The following is a 27,134-nucleotide window of genomic DNA, read 5'->3' as shown; positions in this document are numbered from 1 at the left end:
ACATCTGTTTGATGACGTACCAGATCTTCACATACTCCTAAGGAAGTAGATGCACTGCCTTGCTTTCTTCAAATTATATTTACATGCTGGGTCCAGAACAGATCCACTGAAATAGCAACACCCAAGAGTTTGCTGACCTTCTCTATTTCCTAATCTCCAATGAGGACTGACTCATGGACACCTAATTTCCCTCTCTTGAAGTGTACAATCAGTTTCTTGGTCTTGCTAACATTTAGTGAGAGGTTGTTGTTGTGATACCATTCAACCAAATTTCCAGTCTCCCTATTTTGATAATAAATTTATTTTGAACTTTGAAATTTGACTTTGTATGCTATAGCCCTTAGAATTAACATTCAATTCAACAATTGTAAGTAACTAGATTCAGTGTGTATTAGAACTGGCCAGCATTCTTTGTGAAATTCAAAGCTGACAACTCAATTAGTAAACAATTTGTGAGAAGTTATGAGAAAATAATATTCACTATTAATGCCATGCATTTGTGGGAAGGGTCCCCAGAATATATTTATTCATAGGCAGTTTGTGCTGTCTGCCATTATACAGTGGTGGATTGAGAGCTCTGTCTTATTATTATCCCCATCTTCCTTGGCTTCTGACTCTTAACTGAGCTTGAGTGAATGCCCTCATACTTTTTGTTGTAAACAAAAAAAATTCTTAACAGCAATTTAATTGCACACAACTTAGAAACTTTGCGCTGGCTGGTAGGAATTCCCAGGTCTCATCTGTTGCTCTCGGCTTCTCATCGTTGCCTCTCGCCTCGGAAAATATTGTGAAAGAAATGTGTCTACAGTGAATGTTAATCACTCCACCTAATTAACGGAGTTTCATCCACATTCCATGTGGCAATTTCTGCAAAACAAAAAGGGAATGCTGAGGTGGTCAAGTCTATTTTCTTGTCCATTTCTGGAAAAAAGGCACTAAATTTTAAATAAAACCATCATGTTATTCCTTTGTTATCATTATTAAATATCTGTGAATGCATGTGGTTTTTCAAGCGTTTTTGCCTTAAGCCACATGTGCCTTCTTTGACAAGTAAATAAGGCTGTAAGTATAATATGCAAAACTTTTAACTGGTATAGTTGTTTCCATTAACAGAGGTATTTTTTAGATTGGCTGTCAGGCTTGAAGAATGCAGTACGATTTTGAGGGTGGTGATGTAGCAAAAAACACATATAATTCTTGGATACAAAAGCTGCTATATTCATGGACAGGAGGCCAAAGCTAATGAGGTTAGGGAAGAGTTATGAGAGAGCCATTACAAAGCCTGATCAAAAAAAACTAATCTAAAGGAAGAAGAAGAAGTCAAGATGCAATGAGGTACATTTTCAGACAATGGCTCCAAGATAGATGGTGTCTCCTACCAGCCTGGGGTGGAGGAACTTTCCCCATCCACTCCATTCTGCCAGAGGCAAACACTCAAGAGTCCAGAAATGGCGGAATGCAGGGTTTTGGAATGCTAGCAAGAAAGTCCATGAAGGGCTTAAAAACAAGATGGCGGATTTAAGTTTAGAGATCTTCAGTATTCAGCAGCTAGCATTGAGCAGCAAGAACAGGGATAATGGGTGAATGAGACTTGGTCTGGTTGGGATATGGGCAACAAATAATTATGGGCCTCCTCTACTGTCATGATGGAGCTACACTCAGGTTGAAGGAACAACACTTTATATTCCGTCTGTGTAGCCTCCAAACCTGATGGCATGAACATTGATTTCTCTAACTTCCGTTAATGCCCCTCTTCCCCTTCTTACCCCATCCCTATTTAAAATTTTTGTTTCTCTCTTTCCCTCTCACAATAGCTCCTTGCCTGTTCTCCATCTTCCTCTGGTGCTCCCCTCCCCCTTTCTTTCTTCCAAGTCCTTCCGTCCTATGATACTCCCCCTTCTCCAGCCTTGTATCCCTTTTGCCAATCAACTTCCCAGCTCTTAGCTTCATCCCTCCCCCTCCTGTCTTCTCCTATCGTTTCGGGTCTCCCCCTCCCACTTTCAAATCTCTTACTATCTCTTTTTTCCATTAGTCCTGACGAAAGGTCTCGACCCGAAACGTCGACAGTGCTTCTTCCTATAGATGCTATTGACATTCCACCAGCATTTTGTGTGTGTTGCTTGAATTTCCAGCATCTGCAGATTTCCTTGTGTTTGTGTTTTTTAGTTTAAATAAAAAAAGTTATGATTGCATTTGTAGTCATGTGATCACAGATGCTTTCCACAAGTAAAATGTTTAAAGTCCCCTTTCAGTCCCTCCCACATAGTGCAAGATGAGCAATGATAAAGTTAGATGTTGCTTCTGATGAACCTCTCTCACCCTACAAATTAAGTCTAATCATAGATGCACTATACATAAATTCTCATCAATTTCTTTGATAACGTGCTGGTTTGATGTTTTGTCTTATCAAACTCAAACTCGCGTTTCTTGTTCCCTTCCCATAACAAATTGTTTACTTTGTCTTAAGCTGAGCTAACGTGCTGGGAGTGGAATATTTTTAGTATTAGCAACTGCCTGCTGGGCACAGATTGGACGCAGAGCAGCGAATGTTGTAAGAAGGAGGAGTGACACAGATTGGAAATGTAGTTTTCAAGATTGAGCTATATAATTTTAAATGCAATATGCATTCAGTGGCCACTTTATTAGGTACGTGTGTACACCTGTTTGTAATGCAAATACCTAATCAGCCAATCATGTGGCAGCAACTCAGTGCATTAAAAACATGCATATATGTTCAAGTGGTTCAGTTGTTCAGACCAAACATCAGACTGGGGAAGAAATGTGATCTAAGTGACTTTGACCTTGGAATGAACGTTGTGCCACATGGGGTGGTTTGGGTATCTAAGGAGTTGCTGACCTCCTGGGATCTTCAAGCACAACCGTGCCTAAAGTTGACTCCGAAAATAATAAAAGCATGTGGTGAGCGTCAATTTTATGGGTGAAAATGCGTCATTAATCAGAGAGGTCAGAGAATGACCAGGCTGGTTTAAGCTGACAGGAAGGTGACAGTAACCCAAATAACCATTTGTTACATCCGTGGTGTGCAGAAGAGCATCTCTGTGCGCACAACATGTCCAACCTTGAAGTAGTTGGGCTACAGCACCAGAAGACCATGAAAATACAAAAATGTATAGATAATCAAATGGCCTGTTCCTACTAATGTGACCACTGAGTGAATGATAGAATAGCAGAGTTATCAAAAAATCGTTAAAGTCATTATCATTATAAATAAATGACTTCACCAGATGCCAGTTAACTTTCTATTACAGTTCCTCTTTAATAAACTATTTCATCGTCTGATACACAGAATGCTGGAGGAACTCAGCAGCATTTATGAAAAAGAGTAAACAGTCCACATTTCAGGCCGACACCCTTCTTCAGGCCTGAGAAGGAAGGGGGAGGGGAAAGAGGCCAGCTGGAAGGTGATAGGAGAGGTCAGGTGGGTGGACAAGGTCAAGGGCTGGAGAAGAAAGAATCTGATAGGAGAGGGAAGTGGGCAATAAGAGAAAGGGAAGGAGGAGGGGGCCCAGGGGAAGCAATAAGCAGGTGAGAAGTAAAAGGTCAGAATGGGGAATTGGGGGTGGGGTGGTTAAATTTTATTTAGCCGAAGGAGAAATCGAAATTCATACCATCAGGTTGAAGTGTATCCAGAAGGAATTTCATAGTGTGCATCTCTCACCGATATTTATATATTTTGTTTTGTACTTTCAATGGGATTTCTAGTTGACGGATGTATTTTGTGGGATTATTTATTTATTTAATTGAGATACAGCATGGCGTAGGCCTTTCCAGCCCTTCGAACCACGCCATCCTGCAATCTCCCAATTTAACCCTAGCCTAATCTCAGGACAGTTTACAACGACCAATTAACCTACCAACCAGTACATCTTTGGATTGTGGAAGGAAACTGGAGCACCCAGGGGAAACACAGTCATGGGGAGAAATTACAAGTTCCTTACAGGCAGCGGCAGGAATTGAACCCAGGTTGCTTGTACTGTAAAGCCACCCAGGATTAGCCAAATTCATTTGCATTTCAGGAGCAGGAAAGATTTTGATGTAAGACTTGCTTTCTGGAGGGAAGAGGTAGAGGGCTAAGACTCTGTCATTCAAGTTGGGAGTTTCATCCCTGTCTTCTTAAAACCGTTTTTAATAATTTTCCATAATTGTGTTTATATCTTAGAAGCATATGAAACAACTACTCGTGGGTTTGATATTACACATGGAAAATCACTAACTTAATCTACTATCATGTTGCTGTGAATCTTTCTGAATAAAATCACATCACACATTCCATAATTTACATCGCCCTCCCTTAGTTGAAGTTTAATCTATAGTCTTGGTGCCCTTTCCTGGAATATTGATGGCAATTTTAATAACTTGTATTAATGTTGTATGATGAGGTGAGGGCTTCCATTGGTTGGAGTTGACTATGCATATTGCACGCTAGCTGGCCAGATATGCAAACCTGGGCAGTACGATATGGAGAGCAAGCTTTGCCCATGTAGCAGGCATGCATATGATGAACCCAAATGAATGGCAGAGACCAATACCATCTGGTACTAGCAACGACTCAGGAGATGCCAGTCAGCATTGAAGTCAATGTAGGTCTGTCTTAGGGACTCCAGCTCCGGATTTTTCTCTCAGGGTTTACTCCAGGAGCCTTCCCCAAGAGTGGGTATAACCGCAAGGCAGCGGAGGTTTGAGACAGGACTTCCCTTCTTTGAGATGAGTTGCCAACCATGGGTGACGAGCCCCATCTGCCTGAAGCGACTGGTTTTAAGGTGCAAGTAACCTGCCTTTGCTCCTTCTCTTGTCAGTAGAAATGGTTCCCCCGGGCTTAGTAGCTAAGTCACATATGAAGGCCAAGAGCTGGACGTAGTTGTGAGAGGCTATTTGAGGACACAAGCTATTGGGAGCATTTAATAGGTAGGGGGAGTTAGTACCCATTACCACCCCCAGCTGTAACAACTTTAAGGAACCAAAATGTTCATGGTATCAAAATGAATATTATTGTCTATGCTTTTCCCATAGGATTTACTGGATGATGCTATGTTTATTTAGCTCAATCTTCTTCCATTTTGTGTATATGAGAAATCCCTAAAGTGAAAGTTGATTTCTTAAATTTGGTCAAAAGATTCAGATTAGGCTTATTGTCATATACACCAGGATGCAATGAAATTCTTTGTGCATGTGAAGTGCACAGTAAAAGAAAATATAACAACTAATAAAGCAACAGCGCAAACAACAGAATGATGCATAGTAGTTCAAGCTGCAGTCTTGCTAAAGAAAATGCTGAAAGTACATTACTTGAAGATGTAGAACTAAGGATCGTAGAGCATGGCAGCCTCACCAGGGAGGAGATATGCAAGAGTTGATTGGTTCCGAAGTTTCATAGCCAATTTTGAGTCTGGTTACCTGGGCTTTCATGCTCCAATATCTTCTCCTCAGAAGTAGAAGAGAGGAAGGGGGAATGAAGGGCACCCTTGACAACGTTATTAGTGCATCTGGAGAAGTTCAGGAGAATCCTCGTGGACAAGCCAAAGCTTCTCGAATGCTTCTAAGAAAGTACATAGGATGAAGTGCTTTCACCGTCACCACAGCAGCATGGAGGGATTGGGGAGGATGCTGGGGATATGGATGCTTAGGCACTTGGAGCTTTAGACCAATTCTGTAGTAGCTCTATTGCTGTGGTTAGGGTTGCGTTCCCCCTGTACCTCCTTTGAGCAACAACAAGCTCTTTCATTTTGCTGATGTTGTTCTGACACTATGACAAAAAGTTCACAACCTCTTTCCTGTATTTCATCTAATCGTTGTCATTGACTTAGCTTACAACAGTGGTGCTATTGATGAACAAGAAGCTCGAGTTGGTACCTTCTTTGGCACAATGTCAAAATTCAAATAAATGTTATAATCAAAGTACATAAAGTCAGCATATACATCCCTGAGATTCATTTTCTTGTGGGCATACTCAGCAAATCTTCAGAATTGTAACTAAAACAGGATCAATGAGAGATTGACCAGAGTGTGGAAGACACCAAACTGCAATAAATAAATCGCAATAAATACCAGGAATGTGAAGTAGTGAGATAAAGACTCCTTGAAGTAAGATATCGGTTGTGGGAACATTTCAATGATGGGGCAAGTGAGTTTAGTTATCCCCTTTTATTCAAGAGCCTGATAGTTGAGCGGTAGTAATGGTTCTTGAACCTGGTGGTTCGAGTCCTGAGGGTCTTATATCTTCTACCTGATGGTAGCATCAAGAAGACAGCACAACCTGGGTGGTGGGGATCTCTGATGATGGTCCCCACCCATTGTCATGGGTATACTGGGAGTAGAGCAGGGGACTGTGCATGCAACTCTGGGCAGGTCCACTGTTGAGGGTCAAGGTCAACAAAGATCAAAATTTACACCAGGCTGCAACTTGTACGTACATTTCTATACAGATAAATAGATAGACAGGTGCCATTTGGAGATGGCTGACGGCACAGTGCACATCGCTCTAAGTGAGCAATTCCACCTGGAAAAGGGAGACTGAATAAAATTGTGGTACTGATACCTACTGAGGGAAGTGGTGAAGGTTTGTTAATTGTATCTTCACCACCACCCAGTTGGCGCTATCATCATTTGTGTCTTTCTTGGTCTCCATTCTATCATGCCCACTCTCTTTGATCTGTCACCCCTTCACCCCTCTAGAACGTAATACATGATTAATTTATGAAAAAGAGTGCAGTCGGCATTTTGGGCCGATGAAGGATCTCAGCCCTAAACAGGATCTCAAACCGAAACATTGACTCTTTATTCCTTTCTATAGTATTTCGTGTGTGTTCGGCTACAAAGGGGGAAACAAATCTTACAATGTAGCAGTAAAATGAATGGCACCTTTGGATCTACAGTACTGCACTAAAGTCTTAGCATATGTATAGTAGGGTACCTAAGACTTTTGCATAGTACTGTAGTAATTTTATGTATTACACTGTACTGCTGCTACAAAAATAACAAATTTCATGACATATATGAGTGATGATAAACCTGATTCTGATATGGGCCTCTATTGCGGACTGAGAATGGGAAGAGTACAGGGAGCGGGGAATAATGGTTGGGAAAGGGGGAAGGGAGAGGGGAGGGAATGGGAAGCACCAGAGGGATCTTCTGTAATGATCAATAATGATTTGTTTGGAATCAAGTGACCTTGTCTGTTGTGTCAGGGTTGGGTGTGTTTGCACCCATGCCACCTCTTGCCCCTGGCCTTCCTTCTCTGCTACCTGTCCCACACACTCCTGTGATGCTCCACCCTCGACAGCCCTAACATCTCTTGCTCCTGCCAGATTTACACACTTGCTTTTTGCTCCACATTGACAATACAGTACTTTGCAAAAGTTTTGGGACCCTAGCTATATATGTGTGCCTAAGACTTTTGCACAGTAGTTTATATATCATTCTAGTCTATCATATTGAGAAAGATTCAATAACTAAAATTCGATCTCCTACTGCCTAGTCAGAGTATAATTGTCCTGAGTTATACAGTATATTTTAAACTCTTCCACAGATAGTTCAGTCCCACACCAATGTTTTCCAAGGTGTTTAAACTGAAAGGAAGTTCTGTCTTTGTCACTGAAGTACATTTTTCAAGAAGGTGCAGGGGCAGAATCAGAAAGAGTTAGAATACAAGAAGAGAAAATGGTGATGGTTGTGGTCTGTGATTGAGTGATAATGGAAAGTGGAAAATTGTGAGGCACTTCGAAAAGGCTGTAATGAATAATCACAGAACATTGATGCCTTAGATACATATTATTTTTTTAGATCTAGCCACTGTTGACTTATTCAGGGCTTATTACCAACGTAGAAATCTGACATGCTGGTTCTTACCGCCAGAGGTGATTCTTCTACAATAAGTTTGTTTCCTACAACACTTCTGTTTAGAAGTAGATGGAAACTTCCAGAAGTACCTATGTTCCTTGTAATCACATTCAAAATGTGCATAGGACAACATGTGCATCTTTTAACAGATTTACCCATCACCTTGGGAATCAACAAAGGGGGAATTTGCGGGATATGCTCACATCCCATGTAAAGGAGACAAATGGCAGCTCCCCAGTCATTTGCATGCAGGTCGAAGCTGCTTGGTTAGGCTTACTTATAAATTAAATAATATGCAGAACCAAAGAGCATAGTAAATAATACAAACAGGTCCGTACTTAAAGATGCATGAAGTGGAATCTGTTTTCACTGAGATTGGGTGGGGCTACAACTAGAGGTCATGGGTTCAAGGTGAAAGGTGAGAAGTTTAAGGAGAACATGAGAGGAAACTCAGAGGGTCGTGAGAGTGTGGAATGAGCTGCAGCACAAGTAGTGCATGCAAGCTCAATCTCAACATTTAAGAGAAGTTTGGTGGTGGGGGTATGGTGGGTTATGGTCCAAGTGAAGGTCGATGGGAGTAGGCTGTTTAAATGCATCGGTATGTGCTAGATGGGCCAAAGGGCCTGTTTCTGTGCTGTACTTTTCCATGACTCTAAGGATAATAGACCTTTTAACAGAAGTTTGAAATGAAAACAGAAAATGTTGTAAATACTCAACAGGTCAAGCAGTATCTGTGGAGTCAGAAATTGAATTAAAGTTCCAGGTCCATCAGTTCTGTTTCTCTCTTTAGTGTCATTCTCTGAGTACCTCCAGCATTCCTTGTTTCAGACTCCCAGCATCTACAGTGACTTTATTTCTGGCAGTTGTTGTTTCACCTCCAAGAAATGCATTAATGTCAAGTTAATTGGGTTCTCAGTGTTCCATTTGCTTCTATCCTACTTTCTGACTTTTCACTTAATTATCAGTATTGAGAGAACAGCTCCCTTTTAAGCTGTAATTACTCTTTCTAAAAGAAGGCAGGAAACGAAAATAGTTTTTCAATATGTCCCAGCATGTTGATTTGAATTAGTCTGTGATGAGTAATTATCAAAGTGCTTTTCAGCTTCTGCTGTGAACAGTGAGATAACCTCATTCCTACTGGTACTGAAGGGCACATACATTGAGAGGTGTGCTGTTCATAAACCACCACTCCAACCACTTCTCAGAGCCAACTGAATCAGAGAGCTGCACAAACAGTGAAGCAGCTAGCCCTCTGTGGCAACTGTGTGTAGACCAACCAGGTCGCTCCTAGGCAATATAACTCTTGGGGTGCAACACCTCCAGTTCAGAGACTGATAGAAAAACTGGCTCGAGAACCCAGCCGGAATAAAGTGCTGCACCTTCGAAAACCACTCCCATTTTCGGCAGTGACGCAGATTGATTGGCAATGAAGACCTTATATCTTCTTTCCAGCGCAATTGATAAATCCAAGGACATACATACAGTACTGTGCAAAAGTCCTGGACACATACATATAGCTAGGGTGCCTAAGACTTTTGCACAGTACTATATTTGTCAATGTGGAGCAGAGAGCGAGTTTATAAATCTGGCAAAAGCAGAATCTGGGAGTGTTGAAGGGGTAGCAACAAGGGAAGGGTGTGAGATCGGTGTTAGAGAAGGAGTGCCAGAGGTTGGGGGGGGGGGTGCGGGTGCAGACACACCCAACCCTGAGACACCAGGCAAGGTAATTTGATTCCAAACAATTGATTTACTGATCACTACAAAATGTCTCTTTGGTGCTTCCTGCTCCCTCCACTCTCCCTTCCCCCTTTCCCAACCACGATTCCTCTCTCACTGCCCCCTTCCCACTCTCTGTCCACAATAGAGACTAAAATCAGAATCAGGTTTACCATCATTCACATACGTCATGAAATTTGTTTTTTTTTGTGGCAGCGGTACAGTGCAATACATAAAGTTATTACAGTACCATGCAAAAGTCTTGGGCACCCTAGTGATATATATGTATGTATACACACACACACGCGCGCGCGCGCACACAATATATAAATGCCTTATACTTCTGCAAAACCTAGCAAATTAATTTTCGTTTGCTTCTCTCTTAACATTACCCCTGTATCAAAAGCTTTATTTTTTAGCCAGACTTGAAGAAGAGTCTCGGCCTGAAACATCAACTATTTATTCAATTCCATAGATGCTGCCTGACTTGCCGAGTTCACACATTTTGGGTGTATTGCTTTGGTATTTCATTGAACTCTTTTAGCTGCAGTGGTGACAATATATTTTTCTATTTCTTTACAGACCGTGCACACACACAAGCCTCATTTTATTGCATTGCATTGCCAAGAAGTTGGAGGGAAGAATTATGAAGCCTCAATGTCCCATGTTGATAAGTTTGTGAAGTAAGTATTGTGTTTGCCTAACTCTCAGCAGTATGAATACTTGGGCCTTTATTACTAACAAGGTGAAAACATGGGAATTTAAGACTCATTAGATTACTGAGGTGCTATGTTAAATTGCAACTGTTGTTAGCCAATCTTCATTGACTTGTTTCATATTTCCATTCATCAGTAATGCCTGCACTGTTTTTGTGCATTTTATACAGTCCTGTGTAGGTCTATAGTCTAGTGTAGCTTTCTTTGTGCTGTTTTTTACGTAGTTCAGTCTAGTTTTTTTGTACTGTGTCATGTAACACCATGGTCCTGAAAAACATTGTCTCATTTTTACTATGTACTGTACAAGCAGTTATGGTTGAAATGACAATAAAAGTGACTTGACTTGACTTGACTTGATCATTTTGTACACTCTATAAGGTAAGGTGGAAAACAACATTGTTATGACTGGTGAGCGAACCTTAATTCTTAACAGAATCTGAAGGTCACTGCAAACAGATCTAACAGCATTATACCACAGTTCTTCTTTAAGCTTCATATATGTTTGTAATATCTAGTTTCCATGAGGCATGAATCTTATAAGAATGAATTAAGAACAACAGTCTTGAGTTATTTCCAACAAAGGAGATTCTGCAGATGCTGAAAATCCAAAGCAGCACAAACAAAACTCTAGAGGAACTCGACACGTTAAGCAGCATCCATGGAGATGAATAAACAGTTGACGTTTCAGTCCTAATGAACAGTCATGTCCTGAAATTTTAGTTGTTTAATCCCTTCCATTGATGCTGCCTGACTTGTGGAGATCTTCCAGGATTTTGTGTTTTGCTTTGAGTTATTTAAACACAAGTGAGAAACTAAACTGGGCAATGATCTGATGGTTCATATTAAGGTCAATAATAAAAAAATTAAATTAACAATTTATTTGTCCATGAAGAAAGATACCACATTTTAAGTACAATAGTATAACATTTCCTGTCTTCATTGATTGACAGTTCTAACTCAACAATATTTTATAGTGTTGGTCTTGATTTAACTTCGGGGATGACTGGGTTGGCTGAAATGTGTTCTCATTGGTTCTTTTGGAGGGAGCTATATTCCAGGCATTGATTTCAAGTAATAACTTCCACGTTTCTAATCCTCATGATTGGAATTTACAGTTGATTCAATTCCAATTGATTTTTTAGCAGAGTGTTAAATCTTTCCACCAACTTTGTTGTATACAGACAGACAGACATACTTTATTGATCCCGGGGGAAATTGGGTTTCGTTACAGCCGCACCAACCAAGAATAGAATAGAAATATAGCAATATAAAACCATAACTAATTAAATAATAATAAGTTAATCATGCCAAGTGGAAATAAGTCCAGGACCAGTCTATTGGCTCAGGGTGTCTGACACTCTGAGGGAGGAGTTGTAAAGTTTGATGGCCGCAGGCAGGAATGACTTCCTATGACGCTCAGTGTTGCATCTCAGTGGAATGAGTCTCTGGCTGAACGTACTCCTGTGCCTAGCCAGTGCATTATGGAGTGGATGGGAGTCATTGTCCAAGATGGCATGCAACTTGAACAGCATCCTCTTTTCAGACACCACCATCAGAGAGTCCAGTTCCACCCCCACAACATCACTGGCCTTACGAATGAGTTTGTTGATTCTGTTGGTGTCTGCTACCCTCAGCCTGCTGCCCCAGCACACAACAGCAAACATGATAACACTGGCCACCACAGACTCATAGAAAATCCTCAGCATCGTCCAGCAGATGTTAAAGGACCTCAGTCTCTTCACGAAATAGAGACGGCTCTGACCCTTCTTGTAGACAGCCTCAAACTCCCTTTGTGTTCTCCCCAAACTTCCCTCTGGATTATACCTTCTAGTTCTCAAACATCTTCTAGATCCCACAATAAGCAAACATAATTTCCTCATTTCCCTTAGTTTCTTGATTGTCTGAATCAGAGTCAGGTTTAATATCACCAGCATATGTCGTGAAATTTGTTAAATTTGTGGTAGCAGTTCTTGGGTTCAGTGTCCATTTAGAAATTGGATGGCAGAGGGAAGGAAGCTGTTCTTGAATCATTGTGTGTGTTAGATATCGATCAAATCATTCTTTACCTTTCCAAATTCCAGGAAATCTGTATTTTTCCGTCTGTTCCCAAATCAATCGATGGGGCCTAGATATAATTCAGATAAATCAATGGCACATTCTCTCCCACTCCCACAGCAGAGTGACGAGGAGTGGTGTCCAGAGCTTCTTACCATGTGCTGCTGTCCCTCTAAATACATTTGTCAGCAATGAGAATGATTGGAAATCAAAACACAGCAGATTCTGAAAATCTAAATGCTGGAAAATTGGCAGTTCAGTCTGTATCTGTGGGCCGAGAACGAGAGCTAATTTTCAGCTTGACGATGCCCTTCATCATTTGACATTCTAAAAGACCTTTTGGATCGTATTTCTCTTTAGATCCCCCATTGTTTCTAACTTCTTAACCATTTAGAAAGTTCTGTTTATTTTGAATTAAAGTGGTTGACTTCAAACCCACTAATATTAAAATTGATTTGTCTCTATTTTGCAAATTCATTTAATTTATGAAAAATTATTAACTAATGTCCTTTTTTAACCCATGGCAGGTTCACTGTTAAAATAACACATTTTAAAAATGTACGCTGTATTGTAGCAGTTAAGGAAGAAGTATTCTAAATTCTAACGTGAAAATATTGCAGATTACATCCTAACCAAGAGCAGGGCTCCCTCTGCTGGCACAGACATACATTTGCAAAGTTTGTTCCGGATATTACTGGAAGTATCTCCCCCTGCTGGTTTGAGCTTAGGTGTGCATTTGTGTCCAAGAAAGCGGAGCTTTTATGTCTTCTTTAGAGCTCACATTCCTATCGCCACATCTATCATCTTCATTTTCAGAAATTTAGAATTGGAAGTCCAGAGCAGAAACTCTTTTAATTCTGTATTGAACACTGAGCTTCTTATCAGTAACAAATGATGAGTGTCATACTCAAAATGTCTATTAATTGTTCGCTATAATTTTAAATAATTTGATTCCATCGGGAATTTGATCCCTTGTCATCAGTTCAATTTGCCAACCAGTTCAGGTGCTCAGCCCACACATGTAGACTAGCTTGGGGAGGACACCTGATCTTTGTCCTTAATTAGCCTTTAACATATTTATCTATCTATCTCTCTACTTATACTTTATACAGGAATTATACTTTGTTGGGAGTTGAATCTAATCACCAGACAGTTTACAATGAGCAATTAACCTACCCAGTCTTTGGACTGTGGGGGGAAACGGGAGTTGCAGGGGAAAACCCATGCACGCTACAGGGAGGAAGTCCAGAGGCTCCAGAATTGAACTCTGAACTTTGGAATGTCCTGAGCTGCATTAGCGTCAGGCTAACCACTATGCTGTCATGGGAAAAGGATTGTTAAACAGAATTTTAAAATTATAGTTGACACAAGCATCTTTTGCTTGCTTTGATGTTTTTGGAATACACTTCAGTATAAATGGGAGCCTTTCAACTCATGGAGATAGTTGGGCTGTCCAGGCAGCAGCTTACAAAATGAAACCACCCCCAATGTGGTTGAGAATAGCGTACCTTCACATTGTTGATCAGCTACCTTTGATCAAATCTTTCACAATTCAATCAACATGTAAAGACTACACATATCAAGATACATTTATGAAGGCATTTGATTTAATCACTTCAGAGTTTTTGCTGTACAACAGTTTTCCACCTTTAATTGGGTATTCAATTAAAATGATCAAAACGTTTCCCCATGTTCAGTGTTTTCTACCGAACCAAACATGCCTACAGAAGGACGGTTTATAAAACTCTACAGTAACAATCTTATTCAAGTAAACCTTTCAACAAGGCCCATATGTGACAGGACACTATTTTAAAATAACATAATTAGGAATAAAGGTAGTATTCTCTTTGGTAAGTTTAAAATCAGGGAGCAAATTCTGGATTAAGAGTTGCCCTTTTAAGGTGTGTAGGAGAAGGAATTTCTGTTCTTCTTTGGAATTTTGCTTTGGAGAGAGATGGATGATGAATTACTGAATATGTTCAAGAATTAAAAGACAAGAAATTTTGTAGTTACAGTAGCAAAAAACAGACCTATCCTAAAAATCCCATGGAAAACATTTTCCTTCTCTTATTGTAGAGAACTGCTATCGAGTGATGAAATGAAAGAATATAACAGAGCACGAGTATACTTGGATGAAAATTATAAATCACCTGAACATTTTACGGTAAGATATCTTCTTTATGTTAATCTTGGAATTGAAGGAAGCACAATATTAGAATATGCACTCAGTGACGACTTTATTAGGTACACCAGTACACCTGCTCATTAATGAACATTTCTAATCATCCAATCACATGGCAGCAACTCAGTGCATAACAGGATGCAGATATGGTCAAGAGGTTCAGTTGTTGTTCAGACCAGATGCCATAATGGGGAAGAAATATAAGTGATTTTGACTTTGGAATGATCGTTGGTGACAGACGGAGTGGTTTGAGTATCTCAGAAGCCGCTGATCTCCTGGGATTTTCATGCACAACAGACTCTAGAGTTTACTGAGAATGGTACGAAAACAAAAATAACATCCAGTGAGTGGAAGTCCTGTGAGGTTTGCTAAAGAGAGGGGTCAGAGGAGACTGGCTAGACTGGTTCAAACTGACTGGAAGGCGACAGTAACTCAAATAACCACACATTACAACAATGGTGTTTAAAAGAGCATCTCTGAATGTACAACACGTCAAACCTTGAGGTAGATGGGCTACAGCAGCAGAAGACCACACTGTATTTCACTCCTCTACCTAATAAGGTGGCCACTGAGTGTATGCCTTCATTATATATTAGGTCAAGCATTTCTAATGCAAAGTAAAAGCATAAACTTTTTGATGTAATTCAGATACTAAAATGAGATTGTTTTACTGACTTCATTAAATGATTTATTATTGTTGGGGATCAGATGATATAGCAATAATTCTAGCCCACCCTTAGCACTGTAAGAACAAATTTGCAACTTCCAAGATGAAGTTGCATAAGACTCTGAAGATTTATTGGTATTAATCTTGCACATACTGTAAGGCAATTGTCTTTTTTTTTGTTGAAACATGGATTTAAATGCTTTAAGTGGATTAGTAAATTCTAGTAACATGAGTGTCTTTCATGGGAGTTGGATAGAATTTTGGTTAACAGTGTGGATCACAGAAATCACAGAAATATAATTGGCAGAGGATAGTTTGTGACTTACAAAGAACAAGTTTTTTCCTCCCTCTGTCCTGGAACTTGCAGTAACTTGAGGTGATGCTTAATACTGCTGATTTAACTAGAAATGAGTTTGTAATAAATTTGATTGATGATTTACTCTTTATCACATAGAAAAACTTAATTGCCCATTTGTTTGGATTTGCACAAATGATATCTGTGACATTCCTAGTAGATTGGATTTATTTAATTTTGGATTTTTGTTGAGAGATCCAGAGAGAGATACTGCACAATGTGATACCCGGAATTCTTGTTGGAGGAAAATATTGATAGTGGTGGTAATGTACAACAAATTTGGATTTCAATTCATCAAACGAATTTATGATAGGAAAGGCGTCGAATGATTTTTGAAGGATTCTAACAGACAATTAGCTTGTATAGTGGTTCCTTGATGGTTTAGAATAATCAGTAAATCCTCACTCAAGAAGTGAAAGTTACCCAGAGACTCTTGTGTCAGTAATGTGAGAAAACTTAACTTTGTTTTTTGTAGCCAAAAAACTTCATACATTAGATCAATTAGTCTAGCTTACAGTAACAGATATCAATACTCCTTAAAAAGCCCTTTCAAAGAAGTTCTTCCTACTCATTTGCTGCCAATTTTCATACCTGATTGTACTTTGAAGAGCATCGCAGCAAATGTTTGCTCAGTGTTGCTTTCTGATAAACATACATCACTAATCTAAACCAAACTAACGATAATGATGCTCGTGGAATTTGGTTAGTGATTGCCACCTACAGCTCACTGTACTTATTGAAAAGCTATATCTTTCTCCACTTTTATTATTCAAACTAAACCATGCATGGAAGTGTAATGGTGAGCAGTATTTTAAACTGCTTCATGATTGATAGAAACAGATGCACCAAATCGTAAAAATTTGTAAATATCCATGTTCAGTCCTGCAGAAGTGAAAAGTTAAGTTCATTCTCTAGCATTACAAGCTAAGAAAGGAAAGAGTCGACACATTGTGTGTAAGTATTTCAAAGCTGTGTTTAGACAGTCACATGTCTGTAGTGGTAATTTTGAAAGGAGACTTCACAGTAGATAATCAGACAGACAGGTGTCTAGCCATCATGGACACTTGGTTTTCTCGTGATTCTGTACATTGACTATTTCTCCCCTTTTCTGTGATTTGTATAAAACTATTTCATCAGCGATTGTATAGGTCGGCAAGCAAATCTGAAATGTTGAACTTTGACTGCACTCTGTCACAAGCAAAATGACAGCAAATAAGAACGCAAGCCAAGAAATGTGATGATGTTCTTACAGATGTCAAATTGGGTTTGAAAAAGTTCATTGTGGCAGATGAACAGGTATTGACTCTCAACAGAAGGTATCTGCCCGGCAGAGTCTATGCTTCCAACTGGCTTGCCTATTTAATGACCTATGGGATCTAATACCTGCTAAATTATCAAGTTAATTTTGCTTGAAGGGAGTTTTGGCCATCTTGCTACTTTGTCCTAAAGAAACTTCAACTTTTTATTCCTTTCCATAGATTCTGCCTGACCTGCTGAGTTCCTCCAGCATTTTGTGTGTGTTGCTCAGACTTCCAGCATCTGCAGATTTCCTCGTGTTTATGCTTTACTCCACCATTGTTGCTTCACTCCCTTAAACTCTGCTGCTTTTTCCCCATGCTGCTTAATTTGTTCAGCCCCTTCCAGTTGCCCCTCAGTCCCATGGTCACTTTTGCATTTTAATAGCATCTTACTGAACCGCCCTGAATCAATTTCAGTGCCTGGATTGAAGGGAGTGCATGCATATTCTAATAAGTAGTGTTGAAAAAGTGTGGAAAAATTCACCTTGGCATATAGTTGTGCAGTTAATCTCATGCAATAAGTGCTCAATTTTGTTTTAGGTAGGTAGTTCTTCAGACTGGTGAATACCTGAAAACTCTGGAATTTATACTGATTAATTATACCAGGTTCTGACACTAGGTGTCACTGAACAGCAGGAGTTCCATTGGAACTGGAGTAAAACAGCTGGAATGAGGGTAATGAAAAAAGCAGGGACTGCATTTGAATAATCAAGAAAGAGAATATTAAATGATGCGGTTTCTGACTTCAGTATACATATTAATGATGCCAGAGTTTTCTTTTAAACAAAGGCAAGGAAGCATGACATAAATTGGTGTAAATGAAAACAGCTGGTTTTATTTGGTTCTTACTATTGCAATGTTTTGCGGTACTTGTGGAGTTCATTCTGCTTCCGTGTAATTAGGTGATTCAGAATCTGAACAATTCAAATTCCATTGTTTATTGTTTAGAAATCCATGATTCTTTCTCAGTTTTTGAGAAATGTTTTTCTTGTTTCCAACGAGCTGGTTTCTGGTGACTGCATTAAATTCTGTTGTCTAACAGCAGTGAAGGGTTCTAATTATCTGGATCATTATTTTTTCAGTTTGTACACCTTCAAATTTTGCATGAAAACTGCAATATTTTAACCTCCAGGCATGTTTTACTCAAGTAGCCTCACGCTGATTATGCAGAGTTTATAAACACATAGTAAGACATAAATTTGCTCTTCTTACAATGGACGGGAATTCATGTGCATTTTCTAATTTGTTTTTACCACAATGATTAAGGATCAAGGATCAACTTTATTTTCCATATACATTTGAATGTATTAGCTGTTCTAACACATGTATTTACCACAAGAAGTACATCCTCTGTTGAGCCTTTTTGTCAATGAAGGAGATATGGTTCTCCGACTCGAGGTCCTGCAAAAGAATGATGCCCAGCAAACCTGATTGTTGAAACAGTGCTAACCGTAGAGTTATTGATGATGTGTGCATGGAAAGGAGTCACATTTCTCCTCAAGTCAATATGCATAATAATTAATTTTAGAGGTGGTAACTGCAAATCAGCAACAGGTTGGATTTTTGGGATTTGAGCCAAGAGGTCTCATCACGACCTCTGCAGTTCAATCCAATTCAAACTGTGGTCATAAAGAACCGAAGGAAATAGGGTTTGTGGTTTCAATTCCATTCTGAGTAGATGTGCCTAATACATTACTGAGCACTGCTTCAGTTAGGCATGTGTTGTCAATATTAAACTAGTACAGTACTGCAGTGCAGGTGGCACATTCTTGTATTGTTCTTAAATCACTTCATTGGAGCAGAATGGAAGGAGCACCTTCTTCCTGCTGTTGATCTGCCAGTGCTTTGGTGCCATCCCTTAACAGAAGTTTAACAGAATTTAATCTTTCAGCCCTGACATCTCTCGCCTTAATGAGTCGATAAGTAAACAGAATTCCAAACATATCCTTCTCTTTGTAAAGTGACCACAGCTTGGCTCTATGGTGAGCTCATTACAGCCGGGAAGAAAGGATCTGTCAGTATCTGTGGTGGGAGCTTCTCTATTCCTAGAACTATGGCTCTCAGATGTCATCTCAACTGGAGTCCAGCATTAAGCCGGCAGGACAAGAAACGTGAATAAATTGTTAAACATAACTTCGTCACTCGGAGGCTGAGTGTGGAACAAGCTGCTGGCAGGAGTGGTGGTACAGGTTTGATTTCAACATTTAAGAAAAAATATGTACTTGGACGGGAGCGATATGGAGGGCTATAGTCCAGGTGTAGGTCAATGGGAATAGGCAGAATAACTGTTCAGTATGGACTAGGTGGGCCAAATGGCCTGTTTCTGTACTGAAGTGCTGTCTGATTCTATTATACAAACTGCAAAAAAGATTGGAACATGCTCAGTTGTTTAAAGTAGAATCTGTGCAATTGTTTAAAGTTTAAAGTACAATTTTAAATACCTGAAATGAGCATTAAAAAGGCAAGAGTTGTAAGAAGTGTTTTGAGAAGAATAGAATAGTAATACAGTAATTTGTTTCTTAGAGTGGAGTATATCAACTCAGGACGTACAATTTAGAGCTCATGTTGATGGTGTTTTTAGAGCTTTCCACAATAATACTAGTTTGTAAATCCTTGGAATCTCGTCTCTTCTGTGGCTTACTTGATCGCATCAGTGAAAGCTAGAATCAGCACAGTACCGAAGTAATCCACATAAAGTGCTGGAGGAACTCAGCAGGTCAGGCAGCATCTACGAAAAAGAGTAAAGAGTCGACTTATAGGGCTGAGAAATTTCATTAGGACTCCTTGATCAGGACAATACATAAACACTGTTTTCAGCATAGCACTTACGTGTAATATATGCTATGAAAAATTAAAGCTGTTGTCATTTTCAGGATAGAATGATAATGAACAGAAATAGTTTTGCCATATTTGTGCAGCAGAAAATGAGCTAATAAGAAGTACATGAATTCTGGCTAAATTTACTGATTCCAAACTGAGAACAGTGTTTGCTTGTCTGCTTATGTTAAATATGCTTTGTTACACCATAAATTCAATGTGATCAATAACTCCTTTATTTTTGTGCTCTCAGTTGGTCACCAAAATCTTTGTCTGTTGGATTTGGTGATAATGCTTTATTTGTTGCCTGTTTCAGTTAGATCTTCATGTTAATTAGCAGTTTGTTCTTCTGTGATCAATACTACGTCTCTCAATAAATTACAGATTATAGATTTCATATAATTTCAACATCTTTCAGTTGGAGAAGAGAAGTTACAGCCATTTGTGCCTCTGAGCATCTTTTGTTTGTCACCCTGAGATTTTTCCCCTTCTAGGACATATATTTCACTGCTTGCTTCATGCCTCAGAATTCCCTCTTTTGGAGTAAATGTCTTCATCCCAGAATAAGATCCCAGGGACTGTTAATTTTTACAGATAAAAGAAATGTCATGCATAATAGGTCAATATGAAACCAAAGTAACGTGGAATAAATTACAAACTTAATTATTGGGAGTTGTTAGATTACACTATTAACAGTTGTGTGTTCAACACAATCTAATGTAAAAATAGCTTAAAGTTGTTTGCTAATAGTAACTAATTAATTTATTACTGTTTGTTGGTCATGTCTTAATGCTGTATTGATTAGACTATCGTGCCCAGCCTATGTAGCTTTGCACACAACTTTATTTAACTGACATTTGAATAAAGGTCAAAGACAAATAGTAGCAATAAAAATATCCAAACTGCCTGTAGGTCAGGACTGATGGCTGAAAGATTTCGATGGTCTTAGAAGGGCTCTTAGTTGAAGTTAATCAGAAGGCAGCTTTGTTACTATATAAAAACTAGAGCAAAATCTACTTGAACTATGGCTAAATGTCTTTCAAATTAGCAGTTGAGCAAAACAAGCACCAACAGAATTGTGTCACTAGCAAGTACTGGCTATGTTCATACTAGCCAGTACCAACACCCCACTGCCCAACAACACTGGCCCTAACCCCAAAATCAATACCTAGTGATACAACATCAAATCGCAGTCAATCAGGCAAGCAACCCTATACAACATCCACTGTTTCTGAAAGGTTTCACGTGAGCCATGAAACTGGCAAATGGGACAATGTCCCCAATGTCCATTCTTTAAAAGTCGCTTTAATATGGTGAAATTTAGTGATACGATCATATAAAGGAGGAAAGGGCTACCTTTCCCTCTTGATGCTCCATTTTCCATTTGTAACTTCAGAAAGTTTCCAGAAAAGTTGTGTGATCAATCGAACCTCCAGATCCTTAATGATAGGTGCGAGAACATTAGATATAGGTTGAAGTGATTTTTAATTATCCTTTTGAACTGAGATCTTCAAAAAAATGTTGAAGTAACAGGACCCACATTGTATGGTATTTAAACTTACCACACCAAGGGAATGAGATGAGGAAGAGGACCAAAGATGCAAATGAAGCAGACAGCACAGGACGAGGAAGGGAAGACAATGGTAATTATGTTGAGAGAACTGCGAATAGAGCCAGGAAGTTAGACAATGAGGTTAGATGAAGAGGGTCTTGAGCATAATAGTATTTATTTTATTCCTTTTATTTTAGAGATGCAGCATGTTAACAGGCCCTTCTGGCCCAACAAGCCTGCACCACCCAGTTACACCCATGTGACCAATTAACCTACTAAGCCCTGATTATCACGAGTGGAAAGGAAGGGAGAAGAAGCCAGAGCTTCGTTTCCAGTCATGACGAAGGGCCTCGGCCTGAAATGGCAATTGTTCATTTCTCTTTGCAGCTGCTGTCAAACCTGCTAACTTCCTCCTGCATTTTGTGCTTGTAGCTGTGGATTTCCAGCATCTGCAGACGCTCTTGTGTTTAGTCTCTACTAACCGGTACACCTTTGGAGGAAGCCGAAGCACGCAGGAGAAAGCCGTGCAGTCATGGGGAGGACGTACAACCTTACAGTCAGTGGCAGAATTGAAGTTGGGCTGCTGCTGTGATAAGTTTATACAAACCACTGCTCTACCGAGCCATCCTGCTTACAATCAAATACGCTAACTATGCAACTAAATTCCAACAATATAGCGTGAACACAAGAACGCATGTAAATAGGAGCATAAACACGTCACCACTCCTCCCCCCCCCACTTCTCCCCAAGCTTGATCAGTGCTATTCAATATGATCCTTGCTGATCTATGCAGGACTCCTCTACTGTGCCAATTCCCCACAACCCTCAATTCCTTGATCTTTCAAATATTTGTCCACCGCCCTAGGAGCAGAGAATTCTGAAGATTTGCTACCCACTGAGTTAAGACATTTCTTGTCATCTCTGTTTTAAATGACGAACTGCTTATTTTGCAACTATGCCCACTTCTTTGTGACTCTCCGACTTGTGAAAACATCTTGACATCTACTCTGTTATGCCCTTTAGAATCTTTCTGTTTGACAAAGTTTACCTTTCATTCTTCCAAATTCCTTACTGTCTAGACTTTGTCAATAGGACGATTACGTACCTTATCCTAAGAATTAGCAGGCAATTTCCACTGCCTCGTACCTCTTCTCCTCACCTACCTATCACCTCCTCCTGGTGCTCCTCCTTCTTCCCTTTCTCCCGTGGTCCACTCTCCTCTCCCATTAGGTTCCTTTTTCTCCAGCCCTTTACTTTTCCTGTCATCTATCATCTTCCAGCTCGCCATCTTCCCCTCCGCCCACCTTTTTATTCTGGCATCTTCCCTCTTCCTTTCCGGTCCTGAAGAAGGGTCTCAGCTCAGAAAGTCGACTGTTTATTCATCTCCATAGATGCTACCTGACCTGCTGAGTTTCCTCAGCATTTTGCCTCTGCTGCTCCAGTGCTTCCTTATCTTTTTTACAGGTGAGGGAACCTAAACTGTGCACAGTATTCTAGATGTGATCTTACCAACACCCTGTACAACTCTAATATAACCCCCTTAGCATTAAACTCCAAACCTTGTGCAATAAAGGTGAAAATGCTATTTGCCTTCTTCATTAACTGTTGCACCTTCCATGATTACTTTTAGTAATTCATGCACGAGAACACCTAGAGCTTCTTTCATTTGCGGTCTCTGTTCATGTACATCGATAAAACCTTCTAATCCCACTTAGAGAGGTGTGTGACCTCACACTTCCCCACATTAAACTTTGTTCATTAGGTTTTCACCAGATGCTCTATGTATATATATCCTATTGCAGAATCAGTGTATTGTCATCACAACATATCCTTTCATCTGCTTTGTATCATCTGCAAACCTCCTCCAGATTATTATTGTAAATAGTGAATAATTGAGTGCCAAGAACCATTCCCTATTATTTATACCTCACCAGCTTGAGAAGGATGTATTTCAAAGTTCAACGTAAATTTATTATCAAAGTACATATCTGTCACTGTTTACAAACCTATGATTTATTTTCTTGTGGGCATACTCAATTCATTTATAGAATAATAGCCATAATGGACTATGGCATTCAACCAGAGTGCAGAAGACATCATGCTGTGCAAATACAAAAAGAAAGAAATAAAGATAATAATAAATAAGTAATAAATATCGAGAACATGGGTTGAAGAGTCCTTGAAAGTGAGTGCTTTGGTTGTGGGAATATTTCAGTGATGGGGGAAGTGAAGTTGAGTGAAGTTAGTCCCTTTGGTTCCAGAGCCTGATGAATGAAAGGTAGTAACTGTTTATGAACCTGGTGGTGTGAGTCCTGAGGGTCCCGTACCTTCTACCTGATGGCAGCAGTGAGAAGAGAGCTTTTTTGTCCTTGGTGGTGGTTTCCCTGATGATGGATGCTGCTTTCCAGTGACAGCATTTCACATAGATGTGCTCAGTGGTGTGGAGGGCTTTACCAATGATGGACCCATATTTCCAACTCTTTGTTTTTAAGGTGCCACCTAGTTTTTAATCAGGGCTACACACTTCCTCAAATATCTTAAGTTATGCCCCAGGATCTTACGTGGCACCTTGTCAAATGCTTTTAGGAAATCTAAATATACTTCATCAGCTCTCCCTGTCACAGCTTCAAAACAATATAAACAAATTTGCCAAACATGATTTACCTATTATTAAACAATTTCGATGAAGTTATCCTTCTGAAACGATCAGTAATCTCCTCTTTGAATATGAACTCTAGCTTTATGCCAACAAGTTGATCTATAGTTCCTCACCTTCTGAATTCTTTCCGTTTTGACCAAAGGTATCAGATTGGATATTTTCTAATCTTCTGGTTCTCTCGGAATTCAGTGAGTTTTGGATTTTGTCAACCGATGGGTCATCTATCTCTGCAGATTTGTCCACTTGAATGCAGGCCATTTGGTCCTGGTGATTTGTTCATCTGTACCCCTGTGAGTCTCTCCAATACATTATACCTTATGCTTATGGTTTTTACAAGTTCCTCCATGTTATCTGAAACCTCCATCTGTTATCTTAAGAATGTTTGCAATAACTCCAAGGTGAAGGATGATGTAAAAAATTACCAAATATATCTGCCATTGCTTTGCTTCACATTATTAACTCACCAGCCACACTCTAGACCTGCCACATTTTCCTTAACCATTTTCTTCCTATATGTGTATCCATAAAAACTCGTACTGTTCTCTTTGAAATTGATTATAATTTGTAAACAAAGTTCGTGCAAGAATCTGATGATGACCCTTTTAAGCAAATTGATTTTCCTGCTGGTTGTGTAGGAACAGTTAGAGTTACATACAGAATTGCAACAAGACTTTATTTCAATATCCTTAATTAACTTCACAGGCAGTATATCTATAAAAAACAATGAATAAAGAAGAGCTTTAAGCAGAATGATCAAAAGCTAAATTTCAATTAAAAATTTAAGACACTCAAAGCCAGATTATATCTTTGATTCAAGGCCAGCATGAAGGTACAAAAGTGAGGAGGAATGATTAAGAATTGAGTCAGTGGAATACACATCACAGTGACAAACCTTTCCCTGAATGGAACTGAATTTCCACGGCAGAAGAGAATATGCACAGGTATTCTGCCTCATTACTATTGAAGGCAAGTTTCTATCCCATTAGCCACTCTGATGGTAGGATAAAGTTTGGAAATTAGAACTAAACCTGGTTTCAAGAGGTCTAAAATACAAGAGCAAGGATGTATTGCTGAAGATTTGTAAGGCACTGGTGAGGCTTCCCCTTGAGTATTGTGAAGAGTTTTGGGCCCCTCATCTTAGAAAAGATGTGCTGGCATTGTGGAGGGTGCGGAGGAGGTTCACAAGGATGATTCCAGGAATGAAAGGGTTATCATCCGAGGAACGTTTGATGGCTCTGGGTCTGTACTCACTGGAATTCAGAAGGATGAGAGGGGGATCTCATTGAAACCTTTTGAATGTTGAAAGGCCTAGACATAGTAGATGTGGAAAGGATGTTTCCCATGGTGGGAGAGTCAACTGGGAATTGTACTTCTCCAGTAGATGAAAACAGTTCAAAAGCATGAGATCTCAGTGGTCTGCAGGCAATGTATCCTTGTACGACTGTCATGGTAATGGTGTCCAGATGTTCATTGCCTATATTTGCACAACAGAGAATGGAGGAATATAGTCCATGTGAAGGCAGAAGGGATTAGGTGTCACTGGCTTAATTAGCTTGGCACAACATTGTGGGCTGAAGGGCTTGTTCCTGTGCTGTTCTGTTCCATGTTCTACCACTGCACATGTCCAGTTACTTTCATGCATTAGAATATCAAAAGCTTGGTTAATCCAGAAGCGAAGTTGCAAGCATCTGTGATAGATGTGATAAGTCCACTATCATATTCAGTTTTCCAATCAAATTCAATGCTTTTAATCAAAGTGCAAAGAAGGTCATTGCAGGGTCATGGGTTTGAAATACAGCTCACATGAGGGGTGCATGCTATTGCTGTGCTATGAATAGAATTTCCAGATCAGTTTTTTTGCATCTTTTTATACATTCCGCAAAGAAAATCCGCAAATCTAATTTGAAATCAGCATTTCTTGCAATTGCAATTTTAGCAAGAGTGATGTGGATCTCATTTCCCACCTTGATTGTCGGGACATTTCTGGAACAGTTACAGACACATCATGTTTAGTTGAGATATGACTACCGGACTTGTATACTCCATGCAGCTCAACAGTTCTACACACTATCAACCTCTAATACTGATGTGAGCTTGTGGGCTACTCACTTGGAGAGATTCAGACATTCGAGGGGTGAGAATGAAAGCAAAAAAAAAACCCAAAACATATTATTTATACCAAAAGCACTAGAGAATGTAAAAAAAAACCTGATTTATTGTTAATATATTTTGTAACATGTTACTTTTGTAGCAAGTAGGTAAAGCATTTTCTAAAGGAGAATAGGAAAATGGTTAACTCCAATGAATGGAGCAAGTTGTCAGCTTACACAAGTGTCCTTGGAAGTGAAAATTGATTGGGTTCCATTGTACAAGGTGTTTTGCATGGCCAGTTTTTACCAGATATCGGTTGGAAGCCTATATATAAACCGATGATCGTCAATTGTCACAGCTACATGGAAACTCCATGGCACATAGTTGACCACTTACATCTAGACCATTTTAAAGGAGGTGCTACACTTCACTGCCCGTGTCCAATAAGATCTTGAACATCTTCCATATTAATACATAACTTGCTAAACCTTTGAAGAGTGCTGCAGCCTTAGGTCTGCATTAGTTGGGAGTTTACCATGGTAATTAGTGAGAGCAGTGAAAACCAATAAAAGGTTTTTTTTAATTAAACTGATTTTTAATGTATGCCTCTGTAGAACCAGGAGGTGCCAAGTTCTCTGCATCCAAACCAAGGGCTATGGTGTGGCTTTCCTAACAATCAGCCAACCTTCCACAAAATACATTCCTGAGCGTCAGTGCAGACAGGGTTGGAGGGGATGCAATGTGCAATTTATGTTCCTCTCATTTAGGCTGCCCTTGAAGGCAGGAGAGTTGAAAATCCTGCCTTGTTTTAAATGATCATCAATGTCATGCCTTGGAGTAGAAGAGCAGGTCACCACTTGACACTTTCTTACATTTTGCATTGTTGACGCTTTCAAACATTAAACAAATACATTTGAACTATTCTTTTAAATGCAATAAAGTAATAGTTAAAATATCTTTACAACATTAATCTTCCATGGAATTGACCAAGCATAACATTTTGTATTTTGATTGTAGAAGAGATGCCGGTGAGAAAAGCCCCATTACAGAATTAAATTAATTTGATGAAAATGGCTCAGCAAAAACCGTATTCGCTTCTAAGGCAGATGGAGAATCTTGAGATAAAGTGCAACCATATTTTATATTAATTGAGACTGTCAACTTCCTGC

The 27,134-nt window shown here is 39.5% G+C and overlaps 1 protein-coding gene across 1 annotated transcript in view; it reads left to right on the top strand.

Annotated features, from left to right (window-relative positions):
- The window catches only part of LOC132379570 (inositol polyphosphate-5-phosphatase A), a 480,579-nt gene that overhangs the window by 220,614 nt on the left and 232,831 nt on the right, over positions 1–27,134 (top strand). Inside the window, exons 3-4 of the mRNA XM_059947633.1 lie at positions 10,156–10,256; positions 14,421–14,508. Coding sequence (XP_059803616.1) covers positions 10,156–10,256; positions 14,421–14,508 — 189 coding nt within the window. The remainder of the gene's footprint in view (positions 1–10,155; positions 10,257–14,420; positions 14,509–27,134) is intronic.

Source organism: Hypanus sabinus, chromosome 22 (genome assembly GCF_030144855.1).
Source record: "Hypanus sabinus isolate sHypSab1 chromosome 22, sHypSab1.hap1, whole genome shotgun sequence".
Classification (NCBI taxonomy): Eukaryota; Metazoa; Chordata; class Chondrichthyes; order Myliobatiformes; family Dasyatidae; genus Hypanus; species Hypanus sabinus.
Note: the sequence above shows the minus strand (reverse complement) of the source record. Positions and strands in the feature narration are given on the sequence as shown.